The 25,640-nt window shown below is 34.9% G+C and overlaps 1 protein-coding gene across 1 annotated transcript in view; it reads left to right on the top strand.

Moving 5' to 3' along the window:
* The window catches only part of TUSC3 (tumor suppressor candidate 3), an 86,782-nt gene that overhangs the window by 47,690 nt on the left and 13,452 nt on the right, over positions 1–25,640 (top strand). Inside the window, exon 6 of the mRNA XM_065633881.1 lies at positions 15,736–15,799. Within this exon, the coding sequence (XP_065489953.1) occupies positions 15,736–15,799 (64 nt within the window). The remainder of the gene's footprint in view (positions 1–15,735; positions 15,800–25,640) is intronic.

Here is a 25,640-nt window from a genome sequence, read left to right as displayed (position 1 = left end):
ATGTTTTTATTTGTTATTAATTTTCAGTTAACTGTTACGGGTGCCACAATACAGTACAAAAGTTTTTGGCTTGGAACAAATGTTTGGGGAAAAATACACTTCTAACAGAAATAATAAACTATAGCAGTTCAACAGTAATGTAGATATTTTGAAAGTCTAGAAGTTTGGATCTTTCCAGATTCCAAGAAGAGAGGAAAATAATATTTAATGCCCTCAAAGTTGTTGAAGTTTCTTTATGTTCTCAAAGCATTCAGTCATCTGCTACTGTGATGCATTTAAGTATCTGAATGCTAAATTTGTAACTACTCAAGCCACCTAAAAAAAAAAAAAGACACCATGGTTCATAACTAGACCATTTTAAAAATCTCCTTGAACACAAATCTGACAGTGCTTCCAGATCTTTGATCAGTTTGTCAGGCTTTTCTTGTACATTAATTTTAATTTGAACAATTTTTTTCATGTCAATTGACAGATAATATATGGCTCTTAACTTGTTCAGTTTTTCCTCTTCATCTTCTTTCTTCAAATCTCACTCTTTTTTTCGCTTTGGTGATTATTTTTGTCTTAAGATGTAAAATTTTTCTTCCTTGTGCATGAAAACTATTGACCTATTCTTGCACTTTGTCGTACAATGAAGCAACCCATGCACTATATGCATGCTTAAAATTGCTGAGAAAATTGTTGCCTCTTAAAGCCTCCCAGGCTTCCCTTTTCAACCTGTTTCAGCATTTCACATAATAGTACTAGCTTTATTTTACACCTGCCTAGGCAGCACATCACTTTGATGTTTTTATATCTGCAACTTTTATTGGCAACTTGGCAGCAGACTATTCAGTGTAATGAATGGTCCAATATAGTGTATAGAAATCCGATGTTGAGCATTGCTAAGTGTCGCCAAATAAAATGCCCCTAGTTAGGTACAAAGAATGCTTTAATTCTGGTACAATGGTTTTTGGGGTTCTTTTATAGCTCTGACGCTTGCTATAGCATCTTTAGTCTCCTCAGGTTTTTTTATTCTTGCTGTTCAATTAATATTTCTGCTTTTATTGTTTCATAAATTCTTTTCATAACCACCTTCAACATAAAGCACTAAATACACAAAGCACCAAAAGAATATTCCGTGATTTGTAAATTCTTTTCACTTACTGCTGGTCTTGGGAGGTGTGTCAGTTTTCTCCAGATATCTAAGCTGCACAGACTGAAAGCATCTTTTCACTTCCATTCAGCCTGAGGACATCCATAGAAAGAGTTTTCAGATCTGAAACTTTTCTTTTCTTACTTTGATTGGAAGAACAGTTTTGTATGTGCTCTCCTTAAATTTATGTTTATATTTCACTGTGGTATTTTTTCATCTGCATAGTCATCATGTAGTGTTGTGATTCTTCTTTGGTTTCTTCCAGTATTATTTCCATTCTAATCCCTGTTTCTCTCTCTTTTTCACTCTCCCCCGCTTCCCTCACCCCCCACCACCCTGAAAGTGCTAATTTGCAGTTTAACCCATGAGAGCCCTCAAAATCTTAAATAGCTCACTGGATTTAGTCACTTTGTTTCTGTCTGCTTCATGGTATATCAGTTTTTCAGATATTCTTGTGAGCAATTTAACTTCTGCAATCGTTTTGTTTTCTTTATTTAGCCTTGTCTTGTCTTTTTTCATTCATAGTGACCTTCTCAGACAAGGTATTGAACTTTTGCTTTTACTTTTCTTCTTAGTGTGTTCTCATCTACCTCTTTCAGGCATCATAGTGCTTTCCCATGGAACTCACGAATGCTATTGGATAAAATTTGTTGTTGACATCAGTATTGTCCCTTTTTCTGAGTAAATTAATACCCATTTTAAAAAGTGAACCATCTAAGGTTTTTGCTCTTCAACAATTTTGCCCAAATGAATAGTACTCATTTGCAAACTGCCTTCATTTCTGCAAAGCCATTATTTACTAAAGAAAAGTTATTTCTTCTCTGTTACTTACTGCAGATTAAAGAGAATCATTTATCATGAGGTATTGTATCTGCTCTTTCAAATATCTACTTGGTATTTCAGTCTACTTTGTTAATGAAATTCATTAAATGACATTTGCCTTTGACCTAAAAGCTTATTTGTCCACAGTGGCCTTTTTATTTGGGGGGTTTTGTTTGTTTGTTTTTATTTCAAAACACTAAATATGTCATGAAAGTACAACTTTGTTATTTTATGAATTTAGGCAAAATAATGGAGCACTGAAAAACTCTAACTTCTGATATTTGAAGAGTATGACTAAGCTTATTCTCTCTGAGCTGAAAACTCTGCAATTTCACAATTCAATAGTTGTAATATTGTTTTAACTTCCTTGCATGCTGTAGTACAAGTGTCAAAGTCTCACATGCACAAGCACTTACTATGTCTTAAGAGAATTTTTCATTTGGCCTCAAGTAATTCCTAGGTTTCTTTGTCCCATGGACAAGGGCATTCAATGTTCTATTGATTTTTTTCCTATTCCAGATATTAATTTTTATCACTTCTTTAGTAATGCTAGTATTTTAATTATTTCTATATAAGCTTGAATGTAATGATCATTCTGAATGTCTCTAAGACTTGTGTTGTGTTTGGCAGTCCTGGAAATTTTCAGTTCTTGACTATTTGGGTGGTTTTTTTGGAGACAGCTGACAGAAGGAACTTGAAATGCAACTTGTCTTGCTGACAGCAGTATTTGATTTGTATTCATTGCAGGCTGGAATACTTGCTAAGGATAGCTCAGCAAATAGGTCTGAGGTTTTGTGTCATAACATAAAATTTTTAGCTACTGGCTTTTATGGTATATTAAATTAATGTCTGCCATCCTAAACAGAACTTCATAAAATACATCATCACAAATTTGATAGTTGCTGAAGTACAGGATGTTTAATGGCATAATGCATCCATTGAAAAAAATGTTCTCACTCCTATATTCTAATAATTAGGAAGCATCTGCCAGTGCATTAAACATTGAATTTAAATAAGTGAATCCAACAGCAGCCTTCATAAGTCATGGATTGAAAGCATTTGTTATTGCAAAATAAATTCCTATTTGCCAAGTGTGCCTACTTTCAAATTTTATATTCTAAACATGGAGTGATTCCTTTGTTCTCAATTTGTCCTGGTAAAGGCTTTGTTTTGCTCGGTTTCTATGTCATGTCAGCACTACTTCTTCCAACATGCCAACTAGAACTACTATACCATGCAAAAAATTGTTTTGGGCAACACACAACAATTTAATAACTCAGCTGTACAATTCTGAAAAATATAGGCTTATTCTAGAATATTGATATGAAGATTAAAAACAGTACAGCAAAACTTGGATTTGAATTGCTTTTGACCCTTTTTTCTATGCACTCAGTTCTGGTTGAGTTTTTTGTTCAGTCATGTAACGCCTGTCCTTTTGCTTAGTCCCCTTCTCCAAAAGACTGTTTCTTTGTAATCCTAAATGCTAGTTAGCAGAAACAAAGACCAAATGACAGAGATTGTACTGGGAAGAAGATAGCAAGCATATACCTCTTTTCCATTGAGAAAATTTGAGTGTAGATTCGAGTTTTCCATCATAATGGAAGTTAATAAGTTAGCTTGTAGAGGAATGACAAGAAAAGAGAGATTAAATACAAAAAAAGGGTTTGGAAAAAGAAGAATTAAAGGAGGAGTGTAAATAACTTTCCCTCAAGTAATGCATGCCAGCCTGAATTCTGTTTTCTTAAAAATTTGATGAGATGTTCTCTTTATCCCAAGAGTAATGTTAATATATAATGCTGTGCAGTGATAGAATGTGATTAATTTAAAATTTCAGTATTTCGAGCTTTAGATCATTGAAATGATATCGTCTTATAATAATGACAGATGATAAGTTACACCTAAATCTGAACAGAATAATAAACTCTTGCTGTAGTGAAAATATACTTCCTCTTTTTATTCACTTAAATTTCGATACGTTATGTGCTTGCATATTTTGGTATATAAAATTGTTTTTAATAAAGAATATTTATTTTTAAGGTTTTAGTCTGGCAAACTGTCACATAATGACAAAATCCCAGAGGATATAAAATCCTAGGACATGCATGTATATATGTGACTGTATATGCTATATGACATGTAGTAAAAAATTGGTTATAAAACTGTGATAAAACTTCAGAGTTTTTGAAACAGTTATATTTTTCACACAGGTATCATTTTCTTTTTCTTACCAACGCCTCCCCTTCCTCGCACCGAAATACAACTAGCTGAAAGCAAATACATTACTACAAATACTACTTCTTGTCCTTTAATGGCAGCTCGTAGCCTCATTTTCTTGTGTTTGTGTTTTGTCAACTAGCTGTCAATCTTCCTTTCAAGAATAATGTGGTTTTTACTAAAAAGTGTAATTTGAAAGGGGCCCAGAGTACCACAGTTGTACTTAATAAATAAACTTTTAAATTCATTAATCTCTTAATTTATACAGTGTTCACTAAGATACCTCTTTCTAAAGTAAGTGTTAAGGTTTATAAATTGATATATAGGCTGTGCTTCAGATGGTACTAAAAATTACTTTGGCAAGAAAGACTACCATGGTTTTTCCTCTCTGGCGTCTATCTAACTACTCAATCATATAGACTAATTTTTCGTGCTCAATTTTGCGTGCCTGATCGTGCCTGCTTAGTATGTGTCACCTTCCTAATTAATTAACATTTAAAAAGCAGCATTCCAAATATACAAGTATTTCCACTATACTTGACAAGTTTCTCTGCTATTGCAAATCCAAAACGTGATTTAACCTACTATGGAACTTGCAGTTTGCAGTCATATGCAAAACCTGTAGTTACAATAACTTAATATATATCTCCAAACTATGTGTGGCTGAATTAGGGGCAGCATCCAATTTGTTTGGAGTAGGTAACTGCATCAAACATAGGATTATTTTCACATTCTTCTATTTTTGGTAATTGGATTGTGGCTTTGGGATAATTTGGGATTTACACATCCTTCTGCTACAAAGTAAACTTTTTTATTTCTGTTTCTCACTGCTGTTTGAATTCAGCAAAGTCTCTTTCGGAGTTAGTGTCATAGTAAAGTATCTCTTTCTTCACTTCTGCTTCTAGCACTGGCATTCCGATCAAACTACCTTTTTGGCCTCACAGCTTGGAAACCAATTGAAAGAACACTTTGAGATTTCAAAAGAGAAAATATTGTAGGTCCTGACTAAAAAATTAAAAACATCTCTGAATTCATAAATATTACCCAAAGGTATACGTTGTTATGGCGAAGGCTATATCTGAAATGGTTGTAATTTCTTTGTCAAAAGAAAATGTGACTACAGACCCAGGAAAAAAAAAAAAGGAAACTTAAAGGTATAGATGTTTCCTGGATATCTGCAATAATGTGACACTTCACTAGCCTTAGATTCTAATCCATAATTTAAATAACAGTTAAATAACAGCAACAAAACGATCTCGGCTGCATTGCTATTTCAGCTCTTCCATCTCAAAGTGGGTGAAGGGTTTGGAGAGGAAGCCGTATGAGGAGCAGCTAAAGTGACTCGGTTTGTTCAGCCTGGAGGAGACTGAGAGGAGACCTCATCGTGGTCTAAAGCTTCCTCACAAGGGGAGGAGGAAGGGCAGGTGCTGAACTCTTTAGTGACCAATGACAGAACCCGAGGGAATGGCAGGAAGATGTGCCAGGGGAGGTTTAGGTTGGACATTAGCAAAAGGTTCTTCACCCAGAGTGTGGTGGAGCACTGGAACAGGCTCCCCAGGGAGGCAGTCACGGCTCCAAGCCTGACAGTATTCAAGAAGAGACTGGACAACGCCCTCAGACATGTGGTGTGAATGGTGGAGTTGTCCTATGCAGGGACAGAAGTTGGACTCGATGATCCTTGTGGGTCCTTTCCAACTCAGGACATTCTATGATTCTATGATCTCTATATGGAAAACTTTCTTTGAGTCTCCTATATGGTAGCTGTCTTTCCTGTGTTACGCCATAACCAGTATTTGTCAGCCCACCAGTGGTATGCAGATCATCACGCTTCCACACTATTTTGGACAAAAGGATTCAGGAGATGGGGTGGGGAAGAAGAGTTCTCACCCTACAGCTGGACATGGGGAAAAGTTACTTAACCATCTGATTGTTTGGACTTGTGTCAGTGCTGCCTAATCCCTATTCGAAAGTAATTGTAGGCACATGGCACCATTTAGGTGAATATTTTACCTTTGCCTATTTTTTTTTTTTAAAAAAGATGGGGGAAAAAAGATAAATGAGCAATGAGATATATCCCATATTGTACTTAGTGTTACAATGAGGGCAAAAAGTGCAGGAGTATTTTAGAGTTAGAAAATAACAATGCGTTCATGTATTTAGGGAAATGCTGTTCATGAAAAACTTCTCAAAATCTCTTCTGTTTTCTAATTAGAAGAAGTATCATGGTTTGGATTCCATGTGTTAGGCAAGCAGTCCGTACTCTAAAACCAGTATCAACAGCTGAACTTTAATTGCAGCTTTTCTTTCATTAAAATCACTGGTTTGATTGTCTGGCTGTGATGAAATGTGTAGGAATGTCAGTTTTCTCAGATTTTTTTGCCCTCTGAAGTTGGTTTAAAAGTTGTCACATTGTTAATAAAAGTATCACACGTGCACAAATTTCCTTTCCTTAGGCAACTAAGCCAAGCAGTGTCATGTAAACTTCCTGAAACTATCAGAATGCTGTTCCAGAGATCCTGGAAATCATACCTTAATCTCTGTTCAAGTCTCTCACGTGTGTGCTGTGTGTCATAATGCCCACTAAGAGTGAAGACATTTGTTGCATGCCAGTCTATTGGGTAATTTAGGAATTAAGTACTATAACGGTAGCAATGTTTTTATTCCTAATGAGAGGTTAAGTTTTGGTTTTTTTTCTGAAACCCACAAAGTAATCATTGAAGGATTGCTGTATCCTCTTACTATTTAGTAATTGATAAATGTGGGATGAGTCCTCAGAATAAATTCTTATTCAGTCAGTTGTATCAAAGCCTCTGTATAGCTGAGCGTAGTGTTCACAGTTTCTGGATTTGAGAGATCACCTCTACTAACTAATTCCCTTGATAGCCCTTCTAGACATCCTAAATCATAAAATCATAGAATGTCCTGATTTGGAAGGGACCCCTAAGGATCATCAAGTCCAGCTCCTGTTCCTGCATAAGACAACCCCAAAATAATGCAGTAGAGCTATAAAAACCATCTAGGGAAAACCAAAGCAGCAGCATAAACTAGGATTTGTGTACCACAGGGTGTTTCAAAAAGATGGACCCAGCATTTTACAACTACACAAAACTTTACAAACATTTTAATGAGTTATCAAGTTTTAGTAACCTTTTTATAAATGTTCTGTGTTCTCTTCACTTGCTGTACAGACTACAAGAGTTTCATTCACGGGTGATTCATGGCTGCAGAGATAATAGTAATTTCAAACTGGGTCCATCTTTTTGAAACACCCTGTATCTTAAATTATACCAACTCCCCTTTCCAGCCAGCTGGTCTGCAAAAGTAGGCAGCAATTTCTCCACTTTTCCTCTAGGGCTGGGGACCCAGCTCATGTTCCATGCTCGGTGCCAGCTGGACTTTGTGGTGGGCAGCCGGCACAGCCCGCTGCAGTCAGCCAGGCCTCTGGAAACTGCCTGCTGGCTCGTGACTCTGTTTTGGTTTGGGGCAATGGTGAACGCAGCAGTGAGCTCAGGGAAGATGTAATTCGTATTCATTGAATTAATATATGAGTGAATTAAGGAGTCTGAATGAGATTACCATATCGGTATTATATAAATTACAAAAAAATCAACATCAGATTTCTTAAATAGGGTAAAATTTATCCATAGCTATTAAAATTTGCCCTCAGAAGTGGCTAATATTTATGTTCACGTTCAGTAAGTGGGAGTCTGAACACCTGCAGTATTACACCACGGATGCTGAGACAGGTGTAAAATACACAGAGTTTTATTTGCGGGGTCTAATGCTGATTTTCTAGATTATCCTACTACTTTTTACAGTGAGGTAGTTGAATTTAAGCCGAACAAAATCACTAAAAGTGCGTAGTCACCACCTTTAGTAATACTGTCTGTTCTTCACCATGTTGGATGTACTGGTGTGTGCACCTTAGCTGTTTTCTTAGTCCTGGTCTTGTTTACTTGTAACTGAGCTGGATTGGATTTCATATAGAGACATTGCTTAGAGCATTTGTTTACTGGGAATATAATAAATGAAATTTTCACCAGAATGGCAATCTGTTGGCTTATATTTGAATTGTAGCTGTTCGTAGAGCTAATAACTGTCTAAAAGAGTCAATTTCAAGTGGGTTAGTGCTAAACTGTTTCTGTTTCATTGTTAAATAAAACAAAGATCCCTGAAAGAACTACTGGCTCAAATACCTGGCTGCACATTTCGTACTATAGTTATATAAGGTCTTCATTTTTCCAGAAACACAAATTCATTAATTCAGGATTTCTGTTAGCAGTGAGTTTAGATTTATTTTGTGTTTAACACTACATTAAATTTGGAAGCAGTGAAGCGTCATTTGTAGATATGCCCTTTTATAACTGGGTATCTACAATGAAAGAATACCTACAATAAAATAAATTTGCCTATTAAACACTTGCACATTATCCTGTTGGAAATATGTGATTAGAATAGTCAGAGGTTTCTGAGCTGTTTAGTAAATGAACTGCAGTCAAGACATTTTTCATTTCTTTAGCTTTTGAGATGTTGCTTCCTATATTACTATATATGAAGCATACATAAATTCATCAGTTTCAGTGTTGTTTAAGTTATTTAAAATAAACTCATAGCCATACTACATCCCCAGTCTAAAAAAAGGTTTAAAATTATTTTGGCAAATCGTGTCCATATGCTAACAGATGTTCCAAGTTGGCAGCCATTCTCACGCGTGTGAACAACTTGGGTCCAAAACAGCATCATCTCATGTTTTTCACATCAGTGGTCATGGTAAGGGCTTTTGAGGGCTGGCTGCTGCACGGAAAATAGGCTACTGTACATGTACTATCTCCAGCAGATAACAGTATCTTCTATGATGGAAAGAAAACAGGGAATTACATTAGGTTTCTATTTTCAGATTTTCACAGACCTGCCTAGGCTAATAACTTCATATGAAGTCCCCTATTGGGTTCTTAAGCAAGTTAAAACTCCGATCTGCCCATATGAACTGAATAGATTCTACCGTGTAGTAATCGAATCAGCATATTTGGAGAGGATTGCCTCAAGTGAAGCTGTGTGAAGCTATGCTGTTCTTTAGAAAACATAGTATTTAAACAAGTCTAAGAGTGTAAAGGGTCTGAAAGCTAGGGGTTTTTTGAGCTGCATAAAATTTTAGCCTAATCTTGCTGGGCAAGAAGTGTTACGTAGTTAACATGGAAAAAGTACTTGTCTGGAGAAGTATCAATATGATCATGAAAGCACACAATAAAACATTAAATTAATATACTTTGATGTTTGGTCTCGAAGTGCTTGCTTTACTGAAAGAAATATTTGTTCTCCGTAACATATTTAATGCTTTTCTGTATTCACACTTACAATGATAAGGTGTGTAAAGTGGTATTGTGAGAAAATGTTTTAGAACTTTTGCTCCTTAAACACTTAAACACTGATGAAAGTCATTCTAGTCCTGGAAACTAATTTGAAAACATATAAAACACTGATGTAATGAAAAATGTTGTGAGATTCTCTTTTTATCCCCTCTAAGTTAAGAGAAAAGAACAAATTCTTATAGCTAATATATGTTGTTGGCAAAATTGATGGACTTTAATTGAAATAGACCATTCTGAAGGCTGAATCGTAATAAAACAATCCATGGCCTTCTGTAATGTTCCTCTCTCTGATGAATTTCATCTTGAATGTTAATGTAGTGAAGGAAGACAAATTAATAGTGTTTGTCTTATTTGTGTGGAATTCGTAACTCGCTGTCTTTGGGGGCAGTTAACCAGTGTGTTGCTTCACCTCTTTCCACATATATTAGCTTGAATTTCTCCTGTTGTCTCCTCCAAGGGCTAGTCTACATGTGGAGGTTTCTTCAGCATAAAATCCAAATTCAGCTTATCACTAAAAAGGGTAATTATTATTAAAATTGTCTGCTTTTGATTGGTTTCTAATACACTTTATTAGATGAGTGTCCTGTAAAGACAGGACAAGTTATTTCTTAGTTACCCAGCTACTTCATGAAGTAGCTTTCTATGCTATGCTATTACCAAATGCAACAGTTTAACCCAGTCCCTCTGCCTCAGCATCCATTGTTCACATAGTCATAAAAAATAAACATCACGATGTTTATTTTAGAGAATAGTACTGGAGCAACTGAAATCATCTTTCAGTCTTGATCTTGGGTGCTCCACAAGTTAATTGTATTGCCTTAAGAATTAGCATATAACTCACAGAGGCCATATTTCCATTTACTTCATTTCTGTTTTATTTACATTACATTAACTGAAAGGAAGCAAAAAGCACAGATTACACTTAACTCAAGTACTTTACTGAACCATGACAGCTATCACTCTTGAAGGGAAATCACAAGCATATGCTGTATTTAGGGAAATTTGAAAATGTATTACATTGTTGTTATCTTTGACTATCCTAGTGAGGGATTATATACATGGGCCATCTGCAGTTCAGTAACACTAAATATTTAACGAGTTTACGAGTAGTAGATAAATATTTAACACAGCTTTGTAGAAATTTGCATGCATTGAACAATTGTTCGTCACTGCTAAAGAAAATGGCCTGAATTGGGGACATGATTGTTTCAGTTAGGAATTCAAATCGCTTCTGTGGAATCAGACCTGAGAAAGGAGAATGTTAAAGTTGGAAAAGGACCAGTCTTTCAAAGTGTCGATCACTCATGCTTTGGTTCCCCCTATTAGTCCTACCCGTGTAGCATTTGCTGTTGCATCCATTGTGTGGCTGCACAGCTCTTCTGCTCCAACCACGGTTGCATCTCTCTGATGGACTTTAGCTTTGCATCTTATATGGCACACCCTCTTGATGCCTCTGAAATGAAAGGGAAGTACTGATTTATGCATAAGTGTATTTAAAGCATTTGCCTAGATCATTTGCAACCAGACTTCATAGAGCTTCCAGATATTAAATGGTTTCAGTGTCAAAATGTAGGAAAGATAGCAAAACCAGAAATCTTACTTCTCAGTCCCTTAATAGTTTGTAATCTCAAATAAAATTTCATTAGAATATGCACCTTGCGTGTACATCATTCGGCAATCTTCTTATAGAGGGAAAGAAGTCTGAAAATAAAGAAACCTCACATGTGACCAGATCCTTTGTTTTGTTTATATGGATATAATTTCAAGAACCTTACCCAAATAAAATCTGCTGTGGAACCACAAAAAAGTATGGAGAAAACTGGTCGCGAACTGTTGAAAACCAAATTTGTCAAAATTCCTTAAAAACATACGATCTTTAAATGTATTCTGTTTAAGTAAGAATGAGCCACAGATGGCTATGAATTTCAAAATTTGATGAGTCATTGACCGTTGCAGCATACAAAACTGCTGTGTGTGGTACATTTGCATAAATATGTATCCATACAAATATAATCTGTGCTTCAAGTAGCCTCATGGTGTTGTCGCATTCCTCTAGGGAAAAACACAAGGACAAATGTCCCACAGTTCTCACTATTCTGTCTTCAAGAAAAGCGGTTTGCCATCATTTTTGCATTAAGTACTGGTTTTCTGTCTTCTCAAACCTTGTACTCTGATTATTTTCTGTTGTTTAGAACATAGGTTTGAAAATTCATTGTGAAAAAAACGCACCCTGTAATTCCTTCATGAAGGGGTTATGATCCATTTCTCATTAGAAATGGGGTGAGGTACTGTTGTAAACTCAGGCGATTCACATTATATAGTTGAATGCAAATTATTTTGGTTATTCTTCATCACTGGAACAGTCTCTCACTTTCTTCACTTCTTCGCTACCATTGCTCTGACTCGCCCACAGCTATGAAGGAGATGCACCATGCTGCTATTTTGAGTATTTGGAGAACAATGTCTGGGGAAGCCGTTTGAGGAACCTATTGATCACATACAGATTTGTTACTAGGTAACTTTAAAGAATAATCTACCTAAGGACATTTGTGATAAAACAAAGAAGTTAACAGTTAAAATGATTTTTTTTTTAAGTTTGTATGGGACAGTAAACATCTGCCTTATTTAACATTTTAACCAACTGGCTTTCAACTAGCACACTGTCTCTCTAAGTTAAACTGAAATCTCTTGCCTTCTCAAATAAAGATGAGATTTGTTTTTTTCCTTTAATGTGGCTACTCACTTTGCTTTTATCCATTTCTGCCCCCTCTCTGGAGACAGAGCAGTAGTTAACAATTGTCTCTTACTAGTTTTTTAATATACACATAATGTTTCCAGAACTAAATTAAAGAACTTCCACTTCCTTGCAAGCAAGGCTATGCCTTTAGCAACTCACATTTGAAGAAATATAGTTACAACATGAATCCTTATGAGACATTTAACCAGAAATTCATATTCATCCGCTAGTTTTCAAGTTACAGTCTCTGATTCAGGTCTTCCAGGCAGGTTTTGTTTGTTTCAGGTTTCGGTTTGTTTGGTTTTGGTTGGTTCAAGTTTCAGCATTTGCAAATAAACTGTATCTACTCCATGGTTTTTTTTCTTTATACTGAATATCAGGTGGTAGCTAGGACTCTATCACTTAATTAATAGCAATAATGAGAATATCTTTGTTTTCATGATTTGGGCTTATTAAGGACTTAATCTTCTGAGAGACTGGTCTGATGATTCATTTTGTACCTTGAAAGCTTCTCAAAGAGCTCCTAGAAAAGCCTCAAATGAAAAAATCTTGAGACGAATATACATATTTTACATCACGCAATAAAACTGATTACTTTGGGAATTTAAGGAACAGGGAGGCAAAGATTTCTGACTGAGAATGTCTTTCCAATAGCCATATCCTTGTGATATCATTGCGATACCAGCCCTGCTAGCAGATTAGATCAAATCACCGTACAGCTGCTGGAATGTATAAAAACTTGCCTTCTCAGGTGGACTTAAGTCTTTTTTAATCAGAATATTATTAAAAAAACATAAACAATCTACTCAGTTTTTATAGCTTTTAGTCTTCGTGGTGTTTCAACTCCGCATTGTAAGCAGTCTACATGTACAGCACTGCAAACTGAGTTTGCCTGTTGTGAACTCTAATCATCCTCAGATTGAGAGAGAATTTTTCAGTCTGTTTTTCAAGTGTGAATAACTAATGAAAAATCATACTTGAAATTTTCAGAATTGAGAGCACATTTGCTGACATTTTTAATAACATCATTAATGTACGGGTTTGATGGCTAGATAGTTGTGAAACTGTCTCGTTTCACTAAAAAAAACATTTGTAATTATTTGATATTTTCAAGTGAAACCAGAAGTCACACAAACTTTAGTGATATTTTTAAACAAAGTTACCATGCTGGGTGATGATGACTAGCACCTAAAATATTATTCCTCCCCAGTGTGGAACAGATTTCTGTGACCAGAAGTGGTAACATAAGATTTTGTGGTTTTTTGGAGGTAAGACTCTTCCTCCCAATTAGGATGAAAGCTACACAATTAATTGTTAGTAAACTATTTTGAGGAAAGGAATGATTTCTCTATGTAGTCTCTGCATTTGTATGTGTTTGTGTACATACTTTGGATTCTGTTCCTTCAATGGTTTTATGAGGAATTAAATTGCTACCATAAAAAGAAATGTAATTTACTGTAACAAAGTAGAAAGCACATCAATAAAAATCTTAACTTTCATCTAAACATTTTACAAATACAGAAGGCATTTACAGTCTTAAGAGTCATGTGACAACCAGTTTTATTAATCAGTTATAATAATGTGGTCTCAATGTTAAATGCATTTCTTTAGTTCCCAATGTGCATTTTTATACAACGTGTGGTTTTATACAATGCGTGTAGAGAAAGAGTAGTAGGCATTATATTTAAATGCACAGTTTTAATTTCAGTTCTTATTGTATCGTATTAAGAAATACAGTATGTCTTGTAATCGTAAGCTGGTACTATGATTGTAAGAAGAAATAGATGTTCGCCATTTGTTAGGCACACTTGAATCCAGATCCTGCAAGTGTATATGTGTGCCTATGTGTATATATGTATTGCTTTAGCTGCATGAGAAATAATGACGGAGGGTCAATATTTGCAGTTTGTGGTCACAACTGAGTTAGAGTACACAATCTATTAAGCATTTTAACTTCATCATTGTTTTTGTTAACCTGTAATATTCCTATTTCCTTTCTTTGTTTTATATGTGTGTGTGTGTGTGTGTGTATATATATATATATGCATATAGCCTTAGTGAGATTTTTAGTGGGCCCTGAAAAAAATCAGGAAATACAGATTGGCTCATCATCATGTCATACTGCAATGAGACATTCTTATGAGATCAGTGGTTTTTATCTTGTTAAATAAAAAAGATGTCGTCTTTGAGAGATGGAATATTTAGATACATGAAGTTCTTGCCTGGTTTAGCTTTGAATTGGTTGTTTGAATGAGCACAATATAATTGAATTTTGAAAACAACAGATAATCATCTACTGGGTAAAAACTTCTATAATATCTTACAAACTGCATGTTTTGACAGTGCATCAACCAGAATTTAACCAGTGTGGATGAAGGTGCTCTTTTATATGCTGAAGTATCAGGTTATTTCAAATCTGAATCTTGACAAGGCTGGTATTCAGGCAGAATTATTCAGAGTAAAATGAATTAAAGCAAAGCATACGAGTTTAAAAAAATAAACAAACAAAACCCTGAATCTATAAGGAGGGAAAAAATTTTCCTTTTTCTTTACGTTAACAGGAGTGAGCATTTTTCTTTCTATTTAATTGGGGCGAAAATTGTATATATGCCTAAAAAGGATATATGAAAATAATACTTTGAGAACATGGATGTATTTAATTTCACATAGAATAGTATGACAAGATATACTCAATGTTTGTAATGGTTATAGTAGATGAAAAGAGAGAATCTCCCTCATTTTGTGCATGCTTGCAGCCCTTCAAATTTTTGCTTCCTTTTTTGCTATCATAGCTAGTTAACAATGAACACAACAACAACTGAATAATATGCCATATGTTCTTAATAATAGAGGTACAAAATGAGCCCATTAAGAATAATTATTTTAGGGGAAAAAAGTAGACTATGTTAGGTTTGCATTTAGTATTAACATCTGTGATTGCTTTTACTACAATTCCGTATAATCAAGGCATTTTATGAATTAGGATTTTTTATGGACACATTTGTGCCTTCCTGGAGAAACACAGAGTAGATTTTGTTTGAGGAAACTTCACTCAATCTGAGTAAGACTAAAGTAGAATGATTTTTTTAAGGCAAGGTTCAGTTTTCACTTCTGTAAAAACTGTGCTGAGGCATGTCCTTGATTTCATCACCTCCCTCTCCTGAGCAAATAAATGCATGTTCTTTATTCCACACTAGAAGCAGTGTGAAAAAGAGTCCAGCATAGTGCACTTGTTTATGAAACATTACATTTACTGTATACTTGTGCTTTGCCTAAATACACTATTTCTAACACTCCTTTTCACTATACATGCATAAACTGTGCTGTTAAATTGTGGCTGTTGCTGTCTGTATTTTTCTGCAAAACAAGTTTTATTTTGATTCTTACATATCCAATTGTGCCATTTTCAATGGATTTCTTTGTTTTAAAGAGGGTTGTTCTTCATTTTTATTTTACAGAGTTACATACATGGAAGCAGTCAAGCTCAGTTTGTTGCAGAATCACATATTATTCTTCTGCTGAGTATCCTTCAAACTGGTGATGAATAGAAAAAAAGCAAGCTGAAGCACAGTATGCTGTTAAATAAAATTGCTCTGACAGATAATATCACTGAACTTTTGAGCAGGTATTGTATTTTGGCTTACTGTATGTTTAAATAGATAGTCAATGTCATTGCTATTTACTGCCAACTGAAGCTGGCGTTGCTTTTCACTTATGTGTACCTTATTATCTCGTTTGTTACTCTTATGCCTGTTTGCTAATCAGAATGTTTTTCCTTTCAGTGTTTTCAGTAGCAGAAACTAATTTTATTCTCTATTTCACTCTTTATAGTAAAAGTTTAAAAATTTATATTAAATTTTTAAAATTTATTTTAACTGATAAGGAAAGTGTACTGCAATTTACTAATTATGCATGAAGATAATTTGTTCTCCAGTAGTCTTTGGTTTGAGGTTTTTTTCCCACCTAATCTGAACAGTTTACTACTATTTCTTGAAACAAATAACCCAATACCATTTGTTCTGACATTGTCTCCTCACAGAAGGACTCAGACCTACTTTTACTCTTCCATTCTTAATGAATAAGAGCAAGTTTTTTGTTTGGGTTATTGGTTGGTTGGTTTTTTTGTTTGGTTGGTTTGGGTTTTTTTGAATATATCTTAAAAATCTGTAAGAAAAACTCATATACTATCTGGTTTCTTTAAATCCTGCTTCTAATCACCTTTGTTCATTGAGTGAAAACTCCATTCACCATTAACCACTATTAAAATACAGTTGTTCCTTCATAAATACCTTCCTCTAAGGAGAGCAAGAGGAAGGAAATAACATTCCCGATTCGAAGTAATAACCAGACCTTAGAGTCCGATGATCATAGCTATTGTCTTGTTCATTCCCTGAAGTTATGTTGGCTTCAGTCCTGTGCTTCCTCTGGCTTCCCTGTCTGCCTTCATCTTTGGCATTTAGTATCCAAAGAGAACGCCATAATGATGTCTTTTTGCTTCATGACATTAATTTCCCTGGCATGAATTTTGCTTCCTGTGAAACCTCATTTGCTCTGTAAATAGCCATTACAAATTTAATTGCAAAGTTGTCATATTTTGCAGAGTAAATGCAATATTCACAATTGACCTGGAATTCTGTGTCCAGTTCTGGGTCCTCCAGCACAGGAAAGATGCAGATTGACTTGAGCAAGTCCAGCAAAGGGCCACAAAGACGATTAAGAGACTGGAGCAGCTCTCCTATGAGGAAAGGCTGAGAAAGCTGGAACTGTTTAGCCTAGAGAGGAGAAGGCTCTCAGGGGGATCTAATCAATGTGTATAGATACCTGACAGGAGGAAATGAAGGAGGAGACAGTAGTGCCCTCTGACAAGACAAGAGGCAGTGGGACAAATTGAAAAACAGGAAATTCAGTCTGAAGACAAGAAGATGCTTCTTAGCGTAAGGGTGACCAAACTCTGGAACAGGTTGCCCAGAAAGACCGTATGTAGAGTCTCCATCTGTGAAGAATTCAAAAGCTGACTGGACATGGTTCTGCGCAACCTGCTCATGCAGGTTGCTTGAGCAGAGGGGGTTGGATCAGGTGATCTCAAGAGGTCCCTTCCAATCTTAACCATTCTGTGATTCTGTCAGTTCTCCAGGTTTGGTATCATGCCCTAGTTAATGTTGTGTCAAAATCACATTGTATTTGTTAAAAGTTTTGGAAGCATATTTTTATGTTCATTAGTTCTAAATTTGGGCTCCTTTTCCTGGGAAGAGAGAGTTAAAGATAAATAGTCTTACCTGAAAACTGCCAAGTGATTGTTAATTTAATTGCTACATTTTCTGAAAAGTACACAGAGACAGCTATTATGTTTCAGATGAAAAGTTTCTTGTATAATAGATAGTATGCATCTTATTAGTATAATCTTTGTTTTCTTTTTGTATAGCCACCATTTATTTTTTAAATTTTTTTTGGTTTTCCCAAACTGCCACAATTTAAACAAATTTGTTATCTAAAAAAAAAAATCCAGTTGGCTCCTTGAGAATGGGAAAAGTAAATGCAAAAACCAGCTATGATTAAAAATAAACAAAACTTTTGTTCATGACATACTTTGTTTGTCTGACTCAGGCATGAAAGTGATATATTTTTGTTGGCAGAGACAATCTTTAAACTGGGAAGTTGGCTAACTACATTGAAGCAGCTGGCTGAAAGAATCCTTTCAGTGAGGTTGTTCATTGCCACTTGCAAAATGAATTCTCTTAAGGTTTCATTTCATGGCTCAATACTGTTAAGCTGAGTTTTTAGCCACACAGAAGTTTCACAAGTGACATGAAATTTTGACAGATTTTAAGTTATGCATGAAAGAATTACTATTTCTTTATCCTTTCAATGTTGATAGGAATTATTAGCTGCTTCATTGCTTCTTCATTATTTGTTTATTCAGGAAATGTTGATAGAAAATGTGGGAATTAGAAAAAAGTATGCCAGATTGATAAATAGTCATACATTCTCTTTATCCTTTAAAGTTTAAAAGATGCACTCAATTTTAAACCAACACGTTACTATGCTGGTAATGTACAGGCTTCATTTGTTTGCTTCTTTTCACTTTGTAATAGTAAGAACAAGGACAAGGTTGTCACTTCATACTAGATGTTGAAATGCAACGTTGTGTTTCTCTATAAAGTGTATTTTTAACACCTCTGATGAGAAAATATGAATTTCCATTGCATTTCTATACTTGCTTTTAGATAGTGATTCTATCCAGTCTGCTAGATGATTTCCATATGAAGATCTGCTGTTTTTTCCCAACCTGTAGCTACATAATTAGGATATGGGTGAGGAGGACTTGTGAAAATGTCAGATAGTCTTTTTCAATTATACATAATTTTACAAAATTAAATTCAGTAAAACCTATACAATGTTACTGCTTACCTACCAGGTGTATGCCCAAAAGTTTTGTAATATTTTAAACAAGTAGTTTTAGTCCTAACAGATGGTTATTAGTAGTAACATAATGGAAATCACTGTAACAATACAGCAGGTACAACATTACATCAGTAAAACAATCCTAAAAAAATTTAAAAAACATTTTGATTATTTTTTTACTTGATTTTATTTTTGTGAAATGTGTTCTAACAGCCAAAATACTGGTATTACATTTAGCAGAAGATCAGAGTAACTGAAATGGATTAGATGTGACACTTTCTGAAGAGATTAAAAACTCGCAATAAGCAAGCTCCTCAGAACAAGGAGGCATTATTTCATTTCCAAAGTCCCAAACGTAGAAGTGGTTGATGGGAGCCATCTTACCAAGTCCATAGTGTCTTATACCTTGAGTAAAGTTACCTTGTAGAAATTGAAGAAAAATATCACCATATTTTGACAAAAACCTGGTTGAATTCCAGGCTGCAAAATAGTGAATACAAATTTGAGTAGACTTTTAAAAACTGAGAAACAGCCCTTCATGTAAGAAGTCACCTCTGTGATTCTGATATTCTTTTTACCTTATTAAATGAGGATTTATATCTTTCAGAATCACTTGCCCAAGCTAGTTTTCGACTGCATTGTTTGAGGTGATTTTTTTCTGTGGTCCAGAGCATGTGGAGCCACTGGGCTACAATGGGCTGGCTGACTACAGAGGCAGCTCCAGTCAAACTCCAGCAGAGCATGGCATCACTGCCTTTGTTCTTGTTCCAGGACCATTTTAGTCCACAACAGTTTAGCTGTACCCTGCCAAGACAGAGATCTCATCTATCTAAACTGTGATATATCCAAATCCAGAGAGTTGGCTTGGCATCCCAATGCAATTTTCCCATTAGTAGGAATGCAATACAAAGTACCTGGTTGCCCATGCTGAAACTGATCCAGAGTTGATAAGCTTTGCTGCACACATACCGATGCCTGCTCAGTCACTCAGAAGGCACTTTGGAGCAGGCTGTTATCTCAAGTATGGAGGAAATACATAGAACTGACATCCAAAACTGTGTCTGAGCTAGTAAAAGTCCTTGCGGGTAAACACCTAGCAGAGAACAGTGAAAGAACACACGTGGATATGATGGTGCTTGTTATATTACACACTTCTGTGACTTTCAGGCTATTACTAATCAGAAGCTTTGAGGGGTTTATGTTATGCTGACAATATGACTGTTATTCATTTTTGTCATGATTTAGCTCCCCTTTCCTCTTGTCTTGGAGAATTAAGTTCAAGAAATAATTATGGAAATCATATAAATGCTGGTGACCTCTGAAGATCATATACTCCAATCTTCTTCTTAAAGCAGGATTATCACCAACACTGGATCTGGTCTTCCATGGCTCTGTCTAGTGTGAGTGTTTAAAAACTCCAAGGATGGAGATTGCGTAAGCTCTCAGGGCAGTTACAGAAATGAAGTTGTTCCTAATGTCCAGTCTGAACCTCCCAAACTGCAATTCATATCTCGTGCTGCTGTCTATAACAGTCTTGTCTGTCAGTCATGAGATTTTGGCTTCTCTTTGGATCTTTTGCCAGCCTTGTGGAATTAGTGGAGTCTTCAGTAATGTTTTCATTCAAAAATGAACGGAACATTCTAGGGGGGAGAATAATGAGATCAATTATGTTTTAGGTTTTTTATTGCCTAGGAAGAAAGCAAAAGGCAATGTTTGCTTTTGTTCATGCTACTTTACAGCTCATTCCTACCCACAGATTGGCAGGTACATATTTTTTTGTTTTGGTGCAGACAGAATGCTGTAATAATTATTTCCAGAGAAAAAGTAATACTGAATAGCAGTTAGGTGTAAGTTTGAGGTTGCATTTAATCACCCATAAAAATATGCTGGTCTTTTAAATGTCTGCTTTCAGTTTTCTTTGAAATTGACCAACTTTGATTTTCCTTCCCAGGAGCAACAGAACCTTATTATCATTTGCAATTGAGAAGGAAATTTTATGTAATACATAACGGTGTTTATACCCACATCAGGCAGATGATCACTGTTTCAAGCAACTGGGTATAATTTACACACATTATAATTTGCGGGTTATGTAGAATTATGTCAATATTGGACTGTCCTGTGAAGTAGAAGTGTTATCAGTAAGTCATCACAGAAATGGATATATACCTGCTGTGGAATACATATTATATGTTAGACTGCACAAACAAAAATTATTTAAATAAGAGCATGGTATAGATTTTATTTAAATAGAAATCAGTTTTGTTAAATGGATATGAAAGCAGTAACTTATGTGGAGATATCAACATGCTAGACTTTGTGCAGCCTGCAGTGCTAGGTTTTTGCTTCTGAAAAGCTTGAATATCTCTGAGGACCATAGGACTGCATAATTTACACAGAGGAATAACTTTGTTCGCATGAGTAATCCTGGTAAGACAATCTATTTGTTGGCTAGATGTCTAATTCCACCACAGAAAAAAGAGCACATATCTAAATACATTATGGTTTAGCAATAGAGTGTAGCATCTTCTCAAATTATCATCACAGTTTACATCCATGTGTATAACTGTAGCAATGACTGTTAAGCAGATAGTTAGAGAATGATTGTGCAAAACAAAACATCCAACCATAATCAATGATTTAGGGATTTTTGAGCCAGGTCTAGCATACAGAATATTATAGCTCCTAGCCACTGATGAATACATTCTTATTTCTTTTAAATCCTTATTTGAATTAATTATGACACAACATTCTGTAGCAATGAATTTTCAGTGTTAACTTCACATAGTATGCAGAAGTTATTCCTTTACATTGGTTTGGTTTGGTTTGGTTTGGTTTGGTGTTTTTTAGCCTATAATTTGCACGATAACTGTATGTGTAACTTTATTTAATAAGTCACTCCTATTGCTAGAGTTAGGGAGGATAGTTATTAAGACACAGAGACAGAAGAGATATAACAGTGGAATTAAGATCTGTCATTTTCTGAGAGGAAAAATGTGAAGTAATCTGTACGATCAGTACTACTGTTGTATATATTTTAATACAGATAGAGTATGTTGACTGTTGTGAACTGAACATCCATTGGAGTATGCAGTGTTGAGCTGTAAATATGGCTTTGGCTGTGAAGATGCAGTAAGAAAGGTAAGGAATAGTAAGATTGGAGAGTCTGTACTTAAGTTGAAAGATTTCTGCGATTCTTTCATTTCTCCCTTTGGTAGACAATAACCAATACTTGTAATGAGCATCCATTTTCATCAGGTTATTATGTCATTCCCTTTATAAATAAAACTGAGTTGAATGTAATGTGCTGTTTCTTTCCTTTTGCCATAACAGTAAATCTTTTTTATATGGAGTAAGTTTGAAAGTTCCAGTGAATATTTTCATTATAAAAAGAGTTTCAGTTATTAAGCAAATTACTTGTTGTATCGGAGATGAATCTAAAACATTATTATAGGAATTAGCAGTTAATATTAACCTGATAACCTTTCTCATTATTGTTATTAAACTTAGTTAACTTTGATGCTAATAAAACACATGCACGTAAGTAAACATGGAAATGTCTTTTCAGTTTATTAATTTGGATACCTAAGGCAGAGTTTAATGTGACAGCTGTGTGGGTGGAGACGAGATGTTGATTGAGTAGGAAAAAGAAATTTGATTGGTTACAAAGAAAAATCGGTAGCATTAAAATTACACCTATTATGAAAGACATTTCCTGTCCTACAGAGTGAATTTAAATGAAGCGTATTAAGTGCCTCTTTGGTGTAAGGAAACTAAACCATAGAATGAGTTTAAATGGGAGATGTCTTTCTGTGCATCATCAGGACGCATGCGAAGTTACTGAGCGTAAGAACCTGAAATTTTGAGTCAAAGTCTGTAGAACAATACTAATTTAGCTCTCGGTAGTAAGACACTATCAGTCATGCATAATGGAATCAAATTGTGTTCCCCAGAGATTACGTAAGAGAGAGAGATGATGACAACTAAAGCAGTGAGATGAGGTTTTTATATGCTTGATCTTCAGGATAAGAAAAAAGGGAAGAACACCACAGTGGACAAATAGATAGTACTAAAAGTACAAAATTATAGCATATTTAAGCATGTTTCTTAATTAACTGTGAAAATCAATATCCAAAGCAGCAAAACATTCTGCATGTTTTCTATTCTTTACTTGGGTTATCCACCACTACTGTCTGTTAACCTTGTAGGCTCTTCTGACTTTTCTGGAGTATCATAAGCTCGGATAGAGTTTATTTTAGGCAATGCATCCGTGTCTAAAGTTTAAGAAATGAAGCTGTTAATAAAAATCCTTCGATTATTTTAATCTCTAATATACTTAACATTAAGGAAACTAAACTACTGTTATATATCTACCTGTTCTGGAGATGTCTATACTTCTGTGATTTTTATGTATGTAGGCAAGAAAAATTGTAGAGACGAATTATAAAATGTAAATAAGGTTAGAAAAAAATATTTATTTTGTACAGTGGCAAACCACACTATAAGAATTTGTGAGATGGACAGGACTCACCTTGAAACTCTATCAGATGTAATTTACAAAGTCAAAAATGTCATCAATAATAAATGTAAACCGCATCTCCCCAGAGTTAGTTTTAGGTGATCCTAAAAGATGACAGCAATATGAATAATTAGGATGTAAAACAGGCTGAAAATCCCTCAATGTTTGATTAGTGATTTAGCACAAACTTAGGTATCTATATGCTGTCTTGTTGCAGTTGAGTTAAAGTGGATTCCAGTGTCTTTCTCTTCTCCTGAAGCTTTTAAATGGCCTTTCCCTTCTCAAGTGTCTAAGAGCATCACAAGAGGAATGGTTCCATCAGATTGTCCATGGACTAGAAAGACAGTCTCATAAATTGAAGCTGAAACTAATCGGATGAATAACAAACTTCTTCACTCTGGAAATCCTGTGTTAGTAGCAGGTTGATTCTCTGCTCTGTTAAAATGATGAAAAGGCATAAAAAAGGAAAGTGGTATCGTTTGGTTGGCATTTAAATGGTTGAAATGCAAACTTCCAGCTACTTCACTGTTGTGAGTTGTGTATTCCAAAGAGTTGAGGGGAACTCCAGTGCCAAGACTTACGTAATATTTCCTAAAATTCTTGAAAAGCCATTTGGTGTAGCTGAAGCCGGAAGGTTTTAAGCTGAAAGCATGTTCAGGGTTATTGTATCAGTACAATGAGATTTCAGGCCATAAAAAAATACTGAAGTACATTTTGATTGTGTACAATTCATGCTTAAATTAAATTAATATTCAAATAAATAATTTTCAGACTATGCTCCATTTTTTCAACTTCTTAGTTAGGAATCATCTGTCTTCACTGAGATGAGACATACAGTGATTGGTATCTTAAATGTGCCTCCTTCCTCAGCCCTCAAGGCCTGTTGAATCATCCACTGGGATGGTTATGGTTTAATTGAGAAATGATTGCACATTGAATAGGGTAAGTGGAATATTAGAATCATTGCTCATTGCTTCCTGAACTGGAGCAGTGTCTTGAAAGAAACCATGAGACTAGTTTCATTACAGAACCATACTTTTTGTCTTCGTTGGTTTTGTGAACCTATGATAAAAAACTCAGATTCTCGATCTGGGAAAAGTGGCTAACACCTTGTTTTCAAGAACTGCATGTAGCTGAAGAATATTTCCTAAGTAGAATTGCTGGAATGCATGTTATGTTTGGATTTTTCAAATGTAAGTGGAAAGTTAGATTCACATGGAAATGGTTCAGGTAAAGAACCTGTAATGTGGTCGGTATTTCTGAAATTATAGCAGGTATTTTAGAGGTTTAAGTATTAGTAGGAAAAAAGTTAAGACAGCAAAATGCGGCCCTCTCATAAGGAGCCAGTAAAGATTTTCTCATGTTCTAATCATCACTTCCCAACCCCCACCCCCCAAAAAAACCCTAAAAAAAAAAAAAAGAAGAAAAACCACCATAGATTTTCCTGTTATTATATATATAATATATATTATATATATTATATATATTATTCCTTCACAAAACATGTATGTGCTTTTCTTTGTTCTGTGTGTGATAAAGTGAACCAGAAGTTTTTAAAGTTTGTGTGATAATTTCTCCCCATTTTAATTAACAGTAAACTGAGCACAGACTTCAGTGGATGAATATTTTGTTCTTTAGTTTTTCTTGCTCATGTCTTATTAAACAACTGCGTGATCTGCAACTAAAAGGTAGTTGTTTCTTTATGTGTATAATGCCACATTTTGTACTCTTGGTAGAAACACAGCAGAATAAGAATGAGACCACCAAACTGTTTTCACAAAAGTAACCAAGTGTTAGTCAACCTATTTTCTTTCCTACTTTTATTTCTCGTTCACTACTAAATTTGTAAAGTAAAAATATAAATCATATATCACATTAATAAACTTACGAACTATCAGGTTTTCTTCTTTTTGGACGTTCTGGCTGGAATTAACAGCGATTAAATTTTCTGTTTAAGTATGCTGATAAAAAGTGTCCAGAATTTACTAGTAATTGCTTTCATTTCGTAGGGTATCTATCATTCTGGAGTTTATTGATCCAATCTTTTTTGTTTTGTTTGAGTTCGGTGTTGTGAGTTTTTTAATACTTCCAATCAGGCATCTTGTTTTTTTGCAGGGCTGAATATTATTGCTATTATTGCTATTTTCTGAATAATCTCATTAATTTTGATAACTGTCTTTTTTATCCTGCTTTAAAACTCTTCTTTATGTATTAAAACATTCAGAACCTTTTCAAAAGCACTACCTAAATGATATATGTTGTCAATTTCTGTGAAAAACATGTACCAGCTGCGAAAAGGAGCAGCAGAAGTTTAATATCTAAAGTGAAATAATTCCAACTTTGAGAAGACATATAGCTGGATTTACACAGGAAAAAATGCTACAGAGAAATACATTCATCAGAAAACATGATCATCTAAATTTAAATCATATGCTAGCAATG

This window comes from Caloenas nicobarica, chromosome 4, assembly GCF_036013445.1.
Source record: "Caloenas nicobarica isolate bCalNic1 chromosome 4, bCalNic1.hap1, whole genome shotgun sequence".
NCBI lineage: Eukaryota > Metazoa > Chordata > Aves > Columbiformes > Columbidae > Caloenas > Caloenas nicobarica.
The sequence above is the reverse complement of the archived record's forward strand: the minus strand, read 5'-3'. Positions and strand labels throughout refer to the sequence as shown.